Source organism: Seriola lalandi, unplaced genomic scaffold (assembly GCF_002814215.2).
Source record: "Seriola lalandi dorsalis isolate HSWRI2012SDOR001 ecotype SW California unplaced genomic scaffold, Sedor1 jcf7180002054890, whole genome shotgun sequence".
Taxonomy (NCBI): domain Eukaryota; kingdom Metazoa; phylum Chordata; class Actinopteri; order Carangiformes; family Carangidae; genus Seriola; species Seriola lalandi.
In genome coordinates, this window is record NW_019525442.1 from 404,989 (window position 1) to 423,747 (window position 18,759).

Here is an 18,759-nt window from a genome sequence, read left to right on the forward strand (position 1 = left end):
ATCTCCCGTACATAAATTCGTTTTTATGGCTGTAGCTTGTTGTGAAATTATACTGGAGTGCATCATATTTAAACAGTTGTGTCTGATATTTCACACGCCTCTTTTAGACACATTATTTAAAAAAAAAATGTAAGAAACATGACAGAATGCAGTTTATTACAACATCTAAACCAATTGCATCAAAATTGCATTCAGTAACTTTGGCTTGCAGTGGGCAGGTGTTGGTCACTCTGTATTTATGCCTGTAGTGGCGTGACTAGAGATGTCAAGATGTGAGTATCTGAGCCAGTCAAGTCTCTTTTGATGAACTCTCAGTGAACATATTCGAGGACAGTTTTGTTTTTGCCATGCTGTTACATTTTGGCAGTTGCAGCTGTATGCCATTAATTAATTAAGTGAAAGCTGATTTAATAATAGGCTTAATTTAGAGTACAGTATGTCTGCAATGCCAGGGCGGTTAGTAACAGCTCATGTCCATATGATAAAGTGCTGCCAGTTAGCATTGGGATACTTTTGTAATTGTGATTTAGTTACTTCCGAGGTGGTTTGCATTATTTTGTCTATATGCTGTATATCTGACCCTCAGAGCAATCTACTCACTCACTGACAGCTGTCTCTGTGGAAAACACAACTCTCTCTCTCACTAGAGACAGAGGGTCCAGGCACAGATAAGTATCGCTGAGCCAACATGCCAGAGAACAACATCACTTCTTCTTCTGCTGTCTTGGCTACGGGTTGTTGCCGTCTCCTGAGTCATGAACAGCTCCCCAAACAGCTCAGTCATGGCAGTTTATTCTATTGCAAGGGTGATGCAACTGATTCTGAGTCTGCTGCCGCTGTCTTTAGTGTGGAGTCTGCTGCTGCTGCTGCTGCTGCTGCTGCTGTTGTTGTTGTTGTTGTTGTGGTTTGACCAGACTACGCAGGAATAGACACAGTGGCCCTCTCTCACTTCACACAGAGACATGTGTATTGTACAGTTGTATCCTGTTTGCTTTGCAGTAACCAGTTTCCCCTCAGGTTGTTATTAAAGTTTAACCTCATCTCATCTTCTCTTGTAATTACCTGAGTATAGTGTATAAGATGATATCATCACTTTAACAGAACAGTTTAGTGATCATGTTATTGGTCAGAAAAGCAAGTTGTTTATTAACACATTCTGATCTGGAATACCTGATAATCTGCCATGCTAAGTCATTCTAAAAGTTTTCCTGTGCCAGATGATGAAAATCTAACATTCTGGGAAATTAAATGTAACCTAGTGCTCAGTACCCAGGAGACAGTATTTCAGCCACTTAAATGCCATTAAATGCACAGAAGGCTTTTGCTACTCCTGGGAGGCGGGGGGGCGACAACACTGCAGACACTGAGCTCCAGGCACTACATGGCTGATTATTCTCAGGGGAAACGGGCTCTGAGCTGGTCCTTATTTGGAATCAGCTCTCCGGCTCTCACAGTTTTTAAAGTTGTAGTTCCCAATCCTTTTGGTTCATGAAACAGACAAAAGCTATGTTGAATCATGATCCTCTGCTAAGTGCTTGGATGATGCACATGCAAGACGTCACAAGAGATGAGGCATCATAGTACAGTCCTGGTGGTTTGTTTCCTGCTTGTATTTTTCAGTTGTAGTGGTTTAGTACTCGTAAAGGTGCATTAAATGATTTATAACTGGTCAGGTGGAGCAGAAGCAACTCAGGGTGTAGGTTTGATTTTTCAGCCCCAAGGAAGTCCAGTATTCTCGGTTTAAGAACTGCTGAGGAAAAATGCAATTCATAGATTTGTCATCACATCTCCAGTTGACTGCACTTCCTGAGCAGTAGTGGTACCACACATCATCACACAGTCAGCATTTGCATGTTTCATACGGGAAATACAGATGACAAATTGTAAACTCAACGACAATGTACCTGATGTTAATTAGTATGTCACATTTTACTGTCCATCTGCTTCCCACTGAAACTGGAAGATTACACGTTTCAACCTGCCATTAACATCTAATCTGTATCTGGATATAGGAGAAAGTCAGCCAAGTCATGACAGGCGGAGCTGACCGGTTTGTCAACCACATGTTGTGTCAGGGGAAGTGATGCGGGATATTCTTGAGGGATCACAGTGACAGACAGAGGCAGCAGTAGCTACAGAGGCTACTTTTTGGAGGCTTTGTTAAAAAAGGCTTACATTACTTGATTACTAATAAACTGAAAACAGCCACACTTGAAAAAAATGCAAGGGGTTTTGATTGGTGGGGATGTGTTGCTTTATATACCAATGAAATATGACCCAGGAAATCCAGTTTGAGAGATGAATCCATGAGTTTGGAGGCTTAACACACGCATTGCGATTTATAATACTATAAATTTATCAAAGTGGTAATCATTTAATCTTTCATTGTGACGATCGCAAGGTAACCGTAGACTGCGGTGTTCACATCACAATGTAATCTACCAGGAATGTGCTCTTGCGCCTTGCTGGTTGACATTCCATTGTGTTGTGGCAAAAGTTGAGGCAGGTTCAGATTTCACTGTGCTAATGTGAGTCTGAATGCAGCCTGATATTATAAGAAGTTAGTCTTAATTTAAGGTTGATGAAAACTGCTGACATCCCGATATTTATTGCACTGTGGTCACATTTATTGTGTGTGTGGTCTTCATTGATGAATCTCTCTGTTTTTCAGGCTAGGTGTGTGCGTGCTGACCTCATGGTGTAACAGGAGTAAAGATGAGCATTAGCAGTGATGAGGTCAACTTCCTGGTCTACAGATACCTACAGGAGTCAGGTATCCTCTCAAGTCCTTATATTCATCATGTCTGCATTTCTCTTATTTAAAATGTTGAGCCACTGCGACTGTGGATATCAACTGACGGCATCATGTTGAATGCGCAACACTTATGTTATTATTTAATCAAATGATTTATTCGTTTGATATGGCAGCCGTCACACATAATTTGAAATTATGTAAAGTCTAGTTACAAGACTCATTATTCCTGCAGCACAAATCTGATCTATGGGGAACTTAAGAATTTGCCAAAAACATCACCATAAATTATTTTCCAATTTTTTTCATAATTGATTCAAAATTGATTAAAAGTTTACTAACAAATAACTGAAACTGAAGATAAATGAAAAGTAGAAAAAACAAAACAAAAAAACAGTAAAAGATAAATGTTAAGGGGAACATGATATTGATATTTTTTTATTAAAAAGACAAAATAAATGCTACCTTAATAGTGTTATTAGTAATTTAGTACACGAACAATTAGTTTTATTATTCTTTTCTTTATAGATATATAGCTAGATATAGAAATATGTTATTATATATTATTTGTGTGTGTGTGTGTGTGTGTGTGTTGTGTGTGTGTGTGTGTGTATACTCTCCATCTCATCTTCTCTCTCTCCCTGTCTTCTCTCCAGGGTTCTCCCACTCAGCATTTACATTTGGTATAGAGAGTCACATCAGTCAGTCCAACATCAATGGTGCTCTGGTTCCCCCTGCTGCCCTCATCAGCATCATCCAGAAGGGCCTGCAGTACGTTGAGGCTGAAGTCAGCATCAATGAGGTGGGACACAAACAAGATTACAGAAAAACGTCTTTCCTCCTCCGTGTGTTTCCTCTCTAAATGGTGACCCCTCCCATTCTCCAGGATGGGACGTTATTCGACGGGCGGCCCATTGAGTCTCTGTCCCTAATTGACGCGGTGATGCCGGACGTCGTTCAGACAAGGCAGCAGGCCTACCGGGACAAAATGGCCCAGCAGCAGGCTGCCACTTCAGCGCCGGCATCAGCCACTGGAGGCAGCATCGCCGGCAATGCTAAGAACGGAGAGAATACTGCCAACGGGGAGGAGAATGGAGCCCATGCCTTAGCAAGTGTGTAATATGACAGAAGCATGTGCAATGGTAGTTCGTTACCTGTGGTGACAAAGCTACTTCTCACTTTATGAAAAAGTATTTTCATTCGGCATGAAAATTTATATTTGACCTTGGGAATACGAGTGTTACAAAGTGGAATTCTTAAGTGAACATTCAGTTCAAATTTGTTTGACTGTTTCGTCAAGCTACTCTTATAAGAGGGTAAGGACAATATACTGCCTGTATGCTCTTGGCTTGTTGACATTTTTCCTAACTGTGTGTTACCCACTAAACTCTGTGCGCAGACAACCACGCAGACCTGATGGAGGTGGACGGAGACGTTGAGATCCCTCAGAACAAGGCCATGGTCTTGAGGGGCCATGAGTCAGAGGTCTTCATCTGTGCCTGGAACCCAGTCAGCGATCTGCTGGCGTCAGGGTGAGTCACCTTCCCTTGCATACCTCGCTCCTGTGACTCCTGTGGTCTCTCACTTTTTATAATTAAAACCAGTGAATGCTCATAGTTTTAATATGAATTCTGTGCTTTTGTGCCTTGCTTACTCAAAAACTACAGACTACGGCTTCAGTGATAACTAGGGTTGCAACAGAAGACTATTTAGATTATTGATTTATCTGTTGCTTATGTTTTCTATTAATGATGTAATCTGCAACATGTCAGAAAACGGGGAAAAGGCCTATTTCCCAAAGCCTAGAGTGAAATCTTCCTTGTTTTGTTCAAAAGCACAATACCCATTATTATTATTATTGTTATTATTATTGTTGTTGTTACTACTCCCACTCTTACAGTGGAATAAAACAGAGGAGAAACTGGAACCAGCTTGATAATTAATTGAGATAAAAATTAAATCAAATAAGGAATAATACCTCACTGCTGCAACTTCAGAATGCTGTATAAAACAACAACCATCGTGGTAACATACTTGGTCTGTGATAGTCAGTTAGGCTAATATCTGTATGTTGTCCGGGACAGACAGTTGCCTAAATGTCCGTGTCTGTCTGTCTCAGGTCTGGTGATTCGACGGCTCGCATCTGGAACCTGAGCGAGAACAGTACGAGCAGCTCCACACAACTGGTCCTGAGACACTGCATACGAGAGGGAGGACAGGACGTCCCCAGCAACAAAGATGTCACCTCGCTAGACTGGAATGTAAGGACACTAACACACACACACACACACACACACACACACACACACATACATGCATATACAACAATAAAACATGCAGGACACTGTTGTGTACATACAGTAATGCACTGCATGTTCAGTCCTGTAAACACCAGGATGGCAAATTACACAACGCTTCCATCACAGAGGAACTCCCAACAAGCACTGAACATAACTTTTGACGATATCTAACAGCGGAATATCACAGAGTGGAATTTTCCTTCAGTTCAGCCAATGGGCTGCAAAACCAAGCCAAGGGCAGAGGCAAAAATTTCCTGGAAAGCGCCCATGCTGATGGAAAACACAGGCCTCTTTTATAATAACCAGCTGAATCACAGCAAATGTTCATTCAGCCTGGACTCTTCAGGCAAATACTGCGGCTGAAAAAGACAACATGGGTCTGTAAACATGTCCGATCTTGCTTTGTAGGAAAACTCATCTGTTTGACAGGAATACACACACACACACACACACACACACACACACACACACACACACACACGCATGCGGGCACGCACGCACGCACACACACACACACACACACACACACACACTTGACACTTCTCTCTCTTTCTCTCTGACAGAGCGAGGGCACACTTTTAGCAACAGGCTCCTATGACGGATTTGCCAGAATATGGACCAAGGATGGTGAGATGACTTCAATTTATGGAACTAAATCTAAAGAAACCCCTGTGAAAAATATTGTTTCAACTTGCAGTTCTCTGTAATATAAAAGTGTTTTCTTATAAATATTTGTGTACTAGCAAGTGTTAGTTAGTGTTAAAATTAACAAGTATTGCCATGGAAACCCTAATGATGTTTATAGTGTGATGTTTCTTGATGCTGTAATTAATTACTGAACCTGTAGTACAGTATGTACACCACATGGCTCAGTTAATCCTTATACAATGCTGCCACCTAGCGGCAAGTTTGCGTACTACTGCTGGATCAATTCGTGTAGGTTGCTGTGTGTTTTCCATCAGGCGATGATACATTTTGTTATTTAAACTCTTAGTGGCTTCTTGTTGTTGTTTAATGTGGAATTCTTGGAGATTTCATTTCCTTTCTGATTTCTGCTCCACAGGTAACCTGGCCAGTACACTTGGCCAACACAAAGGTCCCATCTTTGCCCTCAAGTGGAATAAAAAAGGCAATTTTATCCTCAGTGCAGGAGTAGACAAGGTAAACCAGAATCAGAAGTTGACACATTAAAAAAATTTTTGCATAATTTCTCATGAAATCTTTCAGTTATTAGGTTAAGTTGCACTGCACAGTCATTGTTAGCTCTAACTGTACTTGTACATATTTCCTCCCAGACAACAATCATATGGGATGCCCATACAGGAGAAGCCAAACAACAATTTCCCTTCCATTCAGGTATAAAAGCATCTTCACCACTGTTCCACTTCCAGTTTTGTATTAGCTGTCAACCTGGTTGTAGTGTCTCAGTATATTCCGTCATCCCTGTTTTCATCTCCCACAGCTCCAGCACTAGATGTGGACTGGCAAAGCAACAATACGTTTGCCTCCTGCAGTACAGACATGTGCATCCACGTCTGTAAACTAGGACAGGACAGACCCATTAAAACATTCCAGGGACACACAGTGAGTGGTTTGTTTGTGTGCGATTGCATGTTCAGTCCCTCATCATTACTGTTGCATAACTTTTGAAAGGTCCAAAGCACCCCAAGTAGAATGAACATTTTTAACTGTCACTGTTCAAATGAATAGTTGGTCTAAACTGGTTTGGATGAGAATATTTGTAAGTATCACATTGACATTAGGTTTAACATAATGACCTCAAGATGAATTTTGTATTTTTAGCATTTACTTTTGCCTTCATCTCAAATGCTATCTTGGAGAAACGCCAGACGACATAAAAGCACGACTCACTGTACTCACCTACGCTCCCTTTTCTCTTTCTTCAGAATGAAGTAAATGCAATCAAGTGGGATCCCACAGGGAACCTGCTAGCCTCCTGCTCAGATGACATGACGTTGAAGGTGAGCTGAGATAAATAACCTGGTGAAATATAGGACATCTTGTGCCATTTTTCTCACTGTTACCCTTGACCTGAAAGTGCTGGGTCATAAAGAAAGTAATGATGTATTCATGGTGGCTGGGGGCAAGGAAAATCCATCTCACTGACCCTTAAATCCCAATCCCAATTTTACTGCTCGACTGAAAAAAGCCAGATGTTTTTCTTTTGTTTACTTCTGTGTTGCCTGATTTGTCTCAGCAAAGGGGCTTAAAATTTAATGGTGACGGACGGTAGTCAAATTGAAATAATTGAACCTGTGTAATTGCTGTATGTGCACCTGCAACTTGAAAATTCATTAAAGTAATGGATAAAGTTGTTGATCTTTGCTTTGGGGTTTGTGTGTTTTTCAGATCTGGAGTATGAAGCAGGACTCGTGTGTCCATGACCTGCAGGCCCACAGTAAAGAAATCTACACCATTAAGTGGAGTCCCACCGGCCCTGGAACCAACAATCCCAGTGCTAACCTCATGCTAGCCAGGTTGTGTGTCTATTACAAACAAAAACATCATCAGTAATGTTATGTTAGTTAGAAACCTAAGAAGGAAATAAGTACACTCTAGCCTTTTTAACCTGCTGTACAAGGTAGCATTTGCTTTACTTAAATAGCCTACTGGTTATAGTTCTAGCCAATACACTTGAGCATTACCCCTAAAATTGAAAGGAAAAGTTTTGCAGTTTGCACATGTTGTGAGTTTTAACATTCTGGTGTCCTACAAGGAAAATACTCTGGGCTTTGGGAATGAAAATGCTAACATTATTAAATGAAATGCTCACTTTATTTGTTTTCCTTGCTCGCTGTTGAAATTCATGAAAGCCTCCAAATTGCAATTCAGAGAACATTACTTGGATTTTTAGCATTCAATGATTATAGCTCAAAAAATTTTCAGTACACAGTGCAACTGCAATCTAAATGGTGGGATTGCTATCGAACTACCAACCTGTCTTATAGATTTTACTTAATATTAGTAGTTATATGTGACGGTATATTAAATTTGTGTGTTTCTCCCTGGATTTTTTTTCAGCAGCTTCTCCACTTTATCTGTCATTTCCAATTAAAAGCCCTCTGCAGAGTGGTGTAATTGCGACTGCATGACATTGCAATGGCTGCAATAATTTTATGATTGCGTACTGTTGTTTTTGACTTGACTACTCGAAAAGTTTTAATAATGTCATACAATCTGATGTCTAACACGAATGAAACTTGCAACCTGCATCTGTCCACATTTCTGCACAGTAAATTTTCATTGTTGAGATATCTCTCTCATTCTTACTGTGCGTATGTCCTGATCCAACAGCAGCACCTTCATGACCCTGTTTATCCCTGTCTCTTACTTCCACAGTGCATCGTTTGACTCCACAGTTCGTCTTTGGGACGTTGAGAGAGGCATCTGTATCCATACGCTGACTAAACACCAGGAGCCAGTCTACAGTGTGGCTTTCAGCCCTGATGGTCGGCATCTGGCCAGTGGCTCCTTTGACAAATGTGTGCACATCTGGAATACACAGGTAGGTGGAGAATGTGTATGTAACTTGTACAACTCAAAACTCTGAATAGCCTTTTAAAGGTGGAGTTCTGTTGATATTTGAACTCAACAGCAAAACAAATACACCCCTCCCCTCAGTGCTACAGTCCAGAATACGCAGTCCAGAATACGCATCCACTCATGGATGCGTATCGACAAAGCAATGATAGAATGGTGGAATGCAGAGTGTCATTTGCAGCATGGAAGTGGATACTCTACCAAATGTAATAATGAAAATCGCCATCAAAAAAATGACATGCACACAAACAGAACCATCAACACAGTGGAATTAAAACTAAAGAGAGTTAGTTCAGATTGTTTTTACCAAACTAAAGTGACAGTAGAGAGGGTAGTAGGTTTGTAGCTAAGCTAATAACAAAGGTAATGTTACATGGCATAGCATTTCGAATTATGCATCCAACCAAATAAATCTACCGTGCTCGCAAACTTGTGTTTTTAGGTCTTCGCGGCTATAAACCCTGTCACATGTTGTACAGACAAATATCATGATACAGAGAAAACAACGAGACAGCAAACTTGCTTCCATTGCTGCTGCAAAGCCAACGTGCAGAGATAACAACTTGGTTTCCCAGTGTTGTGTCCCAGTCCCAGCACAACACTCTCAACTCTGGTGCTACTATAGCTAACGCCACACCAACAACGTACTGTATCTTTGCAAATTAGAAAGTAAGCTAAACATGTGTGGGCAAGTGATTTAACATCACCAGACACAAATACGACACTGGTGCCGACCAGTTGGGGTTAGGTATTAAAAACATTAGCAAACAGGACAAAACAATGCTGACCTATTGGCTCTGTGAAACATAGCAAAATTAATGTTACCTACCTGTCAAATGGAAACAGAAACCTCTACATCTGTCTTCATGCCTCTCAGCTCTCTGAGGTTTCTCCAGCATCAGGGCTTCTGGGACAAATCATAGTGGGCTGGTGGACCGTCAAAACATCCATAAAGTTTTTACTGGCCCAGTCAGTCTCTTTACCAGCCCTCTCTGTGTGCGTGTCATTCAGGTTGCTGGCCAGTCCCAGTGGATAAGTCGAGGCCTGAATTTCTTTCCCAGCCTGACTCTTTGTTCTCCACTGTTGGGAAACCTCACCAATGTCAATGCGGCTCTTTGCCCTTGCCTGATCATAGCCCTTATTTTTCAGTTTTTGTTCTTAAGATTTTCTCTTTTATGGCTGTCCCTCAGCCATCTCTCCATCTTGGCAATGCAATTATGATGTGGCGTACACTGCCGCCGGTAGATGTTCCTTACATTCACTTGCCTTAATGTTTCCTTCAGTCCCTCGTCTGCAGTGGCAACCAATCTCATTTGAAACTCTCCACAGTCTGGTAGGCCGCTCCTTCTACTTCCCCTGGTAATCCTTAAATTGACACCATCCATTAAAATGTGCAAATACCGTCTCTTTCTCCAACTGCCCCCTTTCCCCCATCTCTCCTCTTCTTCTTTCCCTTGTCCTGTACACAAGCACAAGCACCCTCGTTCCTGATTGGCTTGAGTACTGTTATGTTACTTGGTCCAAGCCACTTTGTTTATTTCCCATTTACAGAGCCAGGGCTATGTAGGAACATCAGATTTTTTTTCACCACACACACAGAACGGACAGCTCTGGGACCATGAGGAGATCTTCACTGAATCTGACAAAAAGTGTATTGGATTGGAATCGCTCACTCCACCTTTAATTCCTTTTTGATAACAGGAATTTCCACAAACAAGTAGGTTTTCTTGAAAACTGTTTTAAAAATAATTCTTCTGTCGCTTGTGTCTGCAGACGGGCGCTTTAGTCCACAGTTACAGAGGGACAGGGGGAATCTTTGAGGTTTGCTGGAATGCAGCAGGGGACAAAGTGGGAGCCAGCGCATCAGACGGATCTGTAAGTCTACACAGGACTGTTTGGATGGAAGTTTATCGGCGTGTCTTCTTGTCTCTAGCTTTTCTTGTCATAGTTTTCTTTCAGTTCTTCAGACCGATCTCTTTGCTCTCCCTTCTCAGGTGTGTGTACTAGACCTCCGGAAATAGTACTGCTGTTTGTTGGAAGCCATGGACCGACCATGAATGTGTACATAGCCAAATGACTGTCCCTGCCTGCCCTGCGTACTGCTCATGCTTACGACTATGGCCCCGCCCACCGACAAACAGGAAGCAGGAAACAGGAACAGGAAGCAAGCACCCGACACAGCAGGTCCAGACGCAGGGATGAACAGATGGACGGACGAATGGACAGACAGACAGACAGACAGACAGACGGATGGATAAGCGGGCAGATGGAAGCGCCCCTCTCTATCTGTGCAGACTCTTACAGAGATGCAGAAGGGACGCAGTGAAAAAAAGAAAAAACTGAAAAAAAAAAAGTTACAGATCGTATATGTACCAAATTTGGAAGCTATTTTGCTTTTTTGATCTTTAAACCATGCTCATCGTCATCAAAATGAAAAACAATGAAAAAAGTGTTGATCTTTGTTACTAGCTGGATCTCATTGTGCAGACATATCAACTTCTCCACCATAAAACAGGATGGCACTTAGTTTTTTTAAATTTCAGATCTCTTGTTTCAATGTTTTTATATTTTCTATCTTTGGGGGAGGGGGCGGGGGCCGGTCAGGTGAGAGTTTTATTAAGTGGAGAATTACATACACACAGATACACTCGAACATGCACACCAAACTGTTCTCATAAACTGTTTCCTCGTCATGATTTCAAACCGTCGTGACAAACCTAAAGGCTTTTTTTCCCCCCATGTATTACACTAGTGGTTTCTGCAGTTGTGAGTGGGTCAAAATGCAGTAATTCTTGTGTCGTCTTTTTCCAGACGAGAAACTCTGGATTCTCCTCATACACCCACCTGGGCACATGACACTGATGATGTACGTCTAGATGCTTTAAAAACAGCTGTTTTGTGCACTATTTGATCTAGATGGTTCGATCCACAGCTCTCCTCTCTGGATTCTCATAGCAGCTACACGTCTGATTGGATAAAATTGAAATTGGCAAGAGGCTGACTGTTCCCTCCACTTGTCTGAATGTTCAAGGCTGTTCTGAGTTTTGGGTAACGCAGCAGTACGTCAGGTCTCATCTCAAATCAGATTGTCAGTTCTTTTGTACCTTTTACTAAAAACCATAGAGATTTACATCATAATCATCCTAATAACTCTGAATAATGCCCTCCTTTATGCTGATTTCATCAGACTGGAAACATTTCTAATTTGATCCATGGACACCTTCAAAAGGCTTCAAATCAAACCCACATGCCCTAAGGTGGTGTGGTGAAATATGTCAGCTGATCATCCCATTTAAAGTGTTTTGCTACTTTTAGCTTCCACAGATTAAAGATTCTCAGAGGTAGATTCTCCAGGGGGCAGAAATAATCTCAGCAAGTTAAACCGCAGAGGGCAGAGCCAAAGAGAAAATCCACCAAGTACAAGAGGACATAGCTAACGTTACAGACGCTAGAGCTCTACTAGGACATAAAAGCTGTGTTCAAAATCACTCCCCTGTTCATTATTTCCTACACATGTAATTTCCTGTCAACTCAGTATTTTATTCTATAGCGAGCAGAGAATTGAGATTTTGGAGGCACAACTGAAATTTTTGCAGCTATCAAATGCGGCACACTATGGGATTGTTAGCAAAGTAGCTTGCTTGACATGGACGCTGTACTGTCTTCGTTTCATTGTGGGAATTTTTAAGGCAATATATAAATACATACATGTTAGAATACGCTCAGATGAAATGGCAGTTAGTAAATGAAGTGCAGTGTAAAGTAAACAGAAAGTGGTTTTGGACACAGCCTCAGTGTAGCTGTCTAAGCTTGCTGGTTTAGCTAGGCTTCCGTCTTCAAAGTCGCCATACCTGCCTGAAGTAACGAGGTTGTCTGTTTGTTGTTCTGTCTCCTAATTGCTGTGTCATGAATGAATGGGAAAATTTCATCACCAATAATATCTTTTAAATTGTATTTTGACCAAAGTTTTGTCTTGAAAATTCAAATCAGCCAGTTTGCATCTTCCACTGTGGGAAACTCGTGTTCATTGGCTCCACTCTGTTGGACGTTTAATTTAAACAGTGACTTAATTAATACTCCAGAGCAGCTCTGCCTCCAAGACTTGTGTAACTGAAATTTTAAACTGCTGATATTTTTTTATTTTACACTTTTAACAACACATTTTTCTGGCCTGGCGTGGAGGGCTTCAGTGTGACAGGCATCAGGCTGCTTTTGCACAGGAAAAGAAAGAGACACATTCTTTTCACCTTCACACATCACAAAAATACTTAAAATCACCTTCTCATGCCTGTGTACATGCAGACATAAGGGATAGTATTTTCTTTTCCTGTTGAATCTTACTGATTGATCCCTGGAACGAGGTTGCTATTCAGAAACAAGCCCATAAGCTGATCAAACAAGAAAGCAATATCTGAACATTTTAATTTTATCTGCTTTTATTACCAGGTGTGGTGAATAATGTGGGGGAATAACGACACTGCAGCTATGCTGTTCATAACCCAGTTGGAGCGTTAAAGGACATAAACAAACCAGATGTAAAATCTCTGTCTAAAGATCAAATGTAGAGTCTGTTTCCCACAACATGACAGTCATGGTGAATTTAAACCAGAAAGCGACAAGCTGTACTTTTAATGTATTTTAATTCATCTACCCTCTCACCATCATTATTGGTTCTTCACCAAAATTCTGCCCATGTTTTATTGAGGTTCCCTACTGACAAAACATTTTATACTCTTTTAAAGACAAATTTAAAGTTACATTTTTGTAATTTCTTTGTAGATTTGAAAAAGAAGTGAATTAATGACTTATTGGCAGTGTTAATTTACATGTTCTATAAATTTTAAAGATTTTGTTTTTTTTGTTTTTTTTTTACTTTGATGCTATTGCAAATAGTAAAGGTTGACCCTGTAATGTAAGGCTTACTGAGCTGAGCTGTCATTCTGAAGGCACCTTGCCTGGGAAGTTTTTCCCAGGAGCAAATTACCACTAAATTTGTCTATGTTTTAATAAAGAAATGTTGGACTTTTTCTTTTTGCTTGAATCTTTTTGGGAAGCCTTGTCCCAGGAAACTCCTCTTGGCTTATACAGAAGACAAATTTAATAAAATTGTAATTTTCCAATCAAGCCAAGACTCTGGGGAATTTTTCTGTCCCCTCTTTTCTCGTAGGTAAAGTCGGGAGTTGTACAGATGTTCTGAGTAGAAAGTTGCTCTGGAAGCAAATATAATCACGTTGGTTCAGTATGGAGTCATATTTGTGTCCAAATTCTGAGTGTGTAGTCGGACATTTTGAGCCCATAAACAGATTTTCTTCAGTCAATTACATTTTATAGAGAAACCTCGATCTCGCAAAGAGTAATTTCATTTGAAAACAAATGTATTCTCTGCTCAGTAAATGTGTTTGTGTGGCTGTTATAGTTCACATAAGTGCACATTAATATACTTTCACGTTTTGTTTTGTTTTTTGGGTTTTTTTTTTTTCTCCAAACCTTTGTACACTTGCTCCACAGTGTCTGTATGCTTTGTGCGCTCTGAAGTTTTCCGTTCACTCTTGAAAAACCTGGTAGTCGTACAGTGTGCTTCCATTTCAGCCAATTAGATATATGAAGTGGGTGATTTCTGATTGGCTGTTTTTATCTCCAATACAATCACTGGTCACAAAGGAAGTAGGGAAGCACTTTCTATAAAATAAAATGTATGTACATGTGAAATGGGCTAAAAATTTCCCATCACACACTCCCTCAACAGAGACAAATACAGTTTCATACTTGAGCTTAACCTCAGTGGCTGGAGCTAAAGAACCATGTTTTCTATGGTAATATTTGACTGAAGCCAGCTGATCGATCGATCAAGTCGTTATCATATATTTGTAATTGGATTTTAACCCAACATTTCAAGTTTGAACATGTTGTGAAAGTTTTAGCTTTAGTTTGGCATCACTGAGGTTTGATTAAACCAAAATCTGCCTCCAGAGCACCTCTGCTCCTCACAAACGTTTGTACAACTACGACTCAACATCTTCTCCTGTATCCACTGTAATAAATTGGAGATTCCTACTAATGGCGTTACGGAGAGTTTATGTGTTCTTACTAAGAGTCCTGTGTGATATTTAACTGTTTTTTCTTCCCTGTATTTGAAGCACTTGAGCCAATGGTTACCAAATCCCAAACATTCATGCAGAGATCTCACAGGCTCCATGCCATCCTTAGGTCTGTGCAACACTGTGTCTGGGTAAACATGGCCAAAGTCAGCCTTTGTGCCTCTGTGTCGCCATAACAGAGCATCATGTCAGCCCAGCAGCATCTCTCTCCGATGGGTCTTAGCCTTTGTTTGTTTTTGTTTTTTTTTCTTTTTTTTCTTTTTGCAACTCGCATCACATCGATCTGTTATCATTTAAGTCAGATCCGTGAAACAAAAGTCCAGAATAAAATATATTTTGATAAGAGTTTTGAGTTTTTATTTGTGTGTGTAGAAATGCTGTGTTAAAATAACACCATGGAGTAGGAGGACTCATGAAACCTTGTTTTATTCATGTTAAAACACAAAACATAATTTACTTCAGTGGCTTTTAATTAACAAATAAAATGTTGACTTCAAAGAGCTTAAACCTCCCTCATGAAAACGTCCTCATGCTGGTGCTTTCTGTGGTGAAATTAAAACGGCATGCTTCACTGTTTTCAAAGTGGGAGAAAGGGAATATTTTTTTCACTTCTTGACAGGAAGTTGCAGCTATTTGGATTCTTGTTTCTCCTAATTAAAACCTAATAGCGGAGTACCACTGGTGGACCTTAATGTAATGGATTTGAACCTACTGCAGATGAAACAAAAAATAGACAATGGGACTAAAGGTTGTTGAAATGCCCTGTTAAATCCAACAGAGCAGAGATCAGCAGCTCCCACCAGATGCTTTGTAGACTTTAGAGAGGTTCTCACAACAGAAGAAAGAGAGGCTTCGGTGGAGAAAGGTGATGATGGTAGAGGAGGAAGAGCCCATCCCAAGTCTCAGATTCACTCTGAGTGTTCAGGAAAAGGAGCAGTCGATCATGTGCGAGGAGGCGCATGGTTTGAGTTTTGCTGTGTGCAAGCAGTGGACAACAGAGCCAGTTTAAAGTGCCTGACCTCCTGGCTCTTCACTTTAGAGGCCAGGCTGTGAGACTCTCCAAGAGGAACTTCACCCAACTGCCTCCACATCATTTTCTGAAAAAGCAGCATCACCAAAATCCTTTAAGCAGTGGCTGCAGAAGATACTGAAGTTTAGACTAGATAAGAACCAGGATCAGATGGAGAGCAACAGGCTGGAGGAGCACAAGTGGGAGGCCTGTAAGGACAGGAGAGTTTGAGCGTAACCGCATGTCCAGAAGCAGCAGCCTGAAAAAAATCCACCTCTGAATGAAAGTGATCTTGCTCAACTCCCAGTCTGTGATAGTATGACAGCGACAGTGAGGAAGAGGAGGCTGCTCACTCTTTTTCCCTCCTTCACCTCTTCACCTCTCCACCTCTCTCCCACCCCCTTCCCTCTTTGTCTCCTTCACTCTCTCCTTCTCTCCACCCACCCCACTCCTCTGTCTTTCCTCTATCTCCTTCACCCTGGCCCCACTTGAAAGGTCACACTGGATCACAGCTAGTTGCCTAAACCAAAACTTAGTGGATTTGTGAACATGCATGTGAACTTGCAAACAAACTAATGGGAACCACCACCAATGGTGGGTGAAGAAAAGGTTGGGACCCCTGCAGTAGAGTGTTATGATTTAGATTTTGGTGACAAATCATGGTTATGAAGTGAGTCCTCTGAGTCTAAGGAACCCACATGACAATGTCCTCAAACAATTAGCTGTAAAACCTACTAATTTCATGATGATAGAGCTTAAGTGAACCTAATAATATACATTCTCAATTAAATAACTGTTATACTCTGCATGGTGCGTTGATAGTGGTTCAGCTTACAGTATATTATAGTCTTTAGTATTTAATTGAAATATATATACATGTGTAAATATAGAGCTATAATTACAGTTATACAACACCTGGGACCAGATGCATAGATCTTTGTATGCAAAAAGCATTTATTTTTTATTATTTATGATTTATTTAATACTATTTATTATTTTTATAAATCTGACAGACATGGTTGTGTTTTATCAGTACCTGTGTCTACTCTATTTGTCTTACAGACCATTCAAACATGCAGACACAAAGGCTGCTATTTATTGTGAATGGAAGCTGGCGTTGCACCACAGCAGACAGCTCTGTGCTGCACGTTGTTGAAACTGATACAACCTAATTAGTATTGCAGTCCTGTATCGCCACTGGAAGTGCAGCGATAAATAAGTCTGTGCTTCAGGTTATGTTGGAATTAAAATGAACGTGATTGGCTCTCGCCTGGCTGTCACTCACACTGGATCAGAGGATATTTGAATAAAGTTGAGTCTTTCTAAACTTTCCACTGCAGTTCAGCTGAGTGCATTTTCAGTCTCTGTAGCACCGAAGATAAAATAGTTTCTGGCATGATAATCTCACCACGTGCACGTTACAGCCATTTACAATCATTTGGCTTTAGCTATGTTGTTATCTTAGCAATTACCTTGGTGAGTATATTACTATAACTGATATTATAAGCTGCATTATTATTTTACAAACTGTTGTGTAGACTGCAAAAAAAACCCCAAAAAAACAAACATCATACAGAATAAGTGAAAGTGGAAAACAATCTAAATGTTTTATTATATGATTTTGCTTCTCGTCATGTTTTTCATCTCTGCCTTATAATACCTAGAAATCCATGTGTACACCTGGTTTGAAGTATCTGTGAGGTGCACACATTTAGTTTCACCATCACAAGCTAATGCATGGGAAATGGTGTATGAATGTTTTTCGTGCGTACACCTCCTTTATACATCTGGCTCCAGGTGTCTGATGGGAAAATCCTGTCCTGTCACACAAAAATGTTTTCAGTTCAAAAAAACAAATAAAGCAAAACAAAATAATAAAAAATAAATAAACAACTAACAAAACAATAAGAAAAGAAAAGCACTTGTATAGTACATAAACAGAGATGGCCACTGGGGTTAGACAAGGAAAAGAGTGACCCCTACAGGTTTTGCACCATTTGGCACACTGTTAGATTGAGTCATCATGGGAAAGTGCAAAAACACAATGCTTACCTTTAAAGTTTTCAGATTGTATCAAGAGTTTGTTAAGTATGAATACAAGATAAAAAGCACTTTGCTAAGTTTCAGATTTTTGGCAATTACCACTCATTCTGGTCCATCTTTCTCATGTGGCTGCTTGAGGATCAGAGCAGCACAGACAAGTTGGCTACTGCTGAGCTCCCGGTCACATTCTGGTCGTGTGGTTCATGACTGTGGCTGTAGAAAGGCAGGTAATGAGCCACATCGGCCAGGGTCTGCAGGACATCATAGGTTACTGCAAAGAGGAAGTAGGTGGGAAGCAGCCAGGTTAGGCTGAAGACACAGTCGCCCACTGGCAGAGGGACTGCAAGGTGTCTGGAAGGGAAGAGAGAGAGAGAGAAAAGGAGGCATTTCATTCCTTTTATAATGCGCATACATAATAAATTATGTTAAATTATTCATCTGTGCAACCAAACAATCAAACTGACAGAACTTTCAACTGTAATGAAGATCCCAATGTTTTGAAATCAGACCGCACCAAATAGACTGATCTCCTAGACATGTAGTTTATTTTCATTTCATGGAAAGGTGCCATGGAGGAAAACTTTATGTTAGTCAAATCACAACTTACAAGCAGCTATTTACTAATGTCTTATTTCTTATTCTTAGGTGCTGGTCACCACAAGGTCAAGGCTTGTGACTAAAGGGGACCGGGCGTTATTAGAGTCCCGGCACTCTGGAACTCTCTCCCTACTGAAATCAGACACTGTAACTCTTTAACTTCCTTTAAATCTCTTCTTAACTCACATTTCTTTGTCTTAGCCTTTGGCAATGTCTGATTTGTGTTTTATTTATATTGTTTTGTCCTTAATTATTGTTTTTACATATTTCATTGTTGACAGATCTATTTGCATAATGTTCATTTGTGATGTTTTTTATTATGCTGATGCTTTATCATTATGTCCTAATATGTTTCCTAAAAATAGCAGAGCAAAGAGACAGATTTATGTCAGATGCCCA

General features: G+C 40.5%; 2 protein-coding genes across 3 annotated transcripts in view; one reads left to right on the forward strand and one right to left on the reverse strand.

Moving 5' to 3' along the window:
• The window catches only part of tbl1xr1a (TBL1X/Y related 1a), a 39,306-nt gene extending 25,666 nt beyond the window's left edge, over positions 1–13,640 (forward strand). For both annotated transcript variants that reach the window (XM_087180102.1, XM_023429209.2), the window contains 14 exons: positions 2,672–2,773; positions 3,409–3,554; positions 3,639–3,864; positions 4,152–4,284; positions 4,872–5,013; positions 5,616–5,679; positions 6,116–6,213; positions 6,348–6,408; positions 6,515–6,636; positions 6,960–7,034; positions 7,423–7,550; positions 8,413–8,578; positions 10,387–10,488; positions 10,608–13,640. In XM_087180102.1, coding sequence (XP_087036228.1) covers positions 2,716–2,773; positions 3,409–3,554; positions 3,639–3,864; positions 4,152–4,284; positions 4,872–5,013; positions 5,616–5,679; positions 6,116–6,213; positions 6,348–6,408; positions 6,515–6,636; positions 6,960–7,034; positions 7,423–7,550; positions 8,413–8,578; positions 10,387–10,488; positions 10,608–10,634 — 1,548 coding nt within the window. In that variant the 5' untranslated portion in view covers positions 2,672–2,715 and the 3' untranslated portion in view covers positions 10,635–13,640. The remainder of the gene's footprint in view (positions 1–2,671; positions 2,774–3,408; positions 3,555–3,638; positions 3,865–4,151; positions 4,285–4,871; positions 5,014–5,615; positions 5,680–6,115; positions 6,214–6,347; positions 6,409–6,514; positions 6,637–6,959; positions 7,035–7,422; positions 7,551–8,412; positions 8,579–10,386; positions 10,489–10,607) is intronic.
• Positions 13,641–16,666: 3,026 nt separating this feature from the next.
• The window catches only part of LOC111671956 (uncharacterized), an 85,385-nt gene continuing 83,292 nt past the window's right edge, over positions 16,667–18,759 (reverse strand). The window contains exon 18 of the mRNA XM_023429208.2: positions 16,667–18,114. Coding sequence (XP_023284976.2) covers positions 17,904–18,114 — 211 coding nt within the window. The 3' untranslated portion in view covers positions 16,667–17,903. The remainder of the gene's footprint in view (positions 18,115–18,759) is intronic.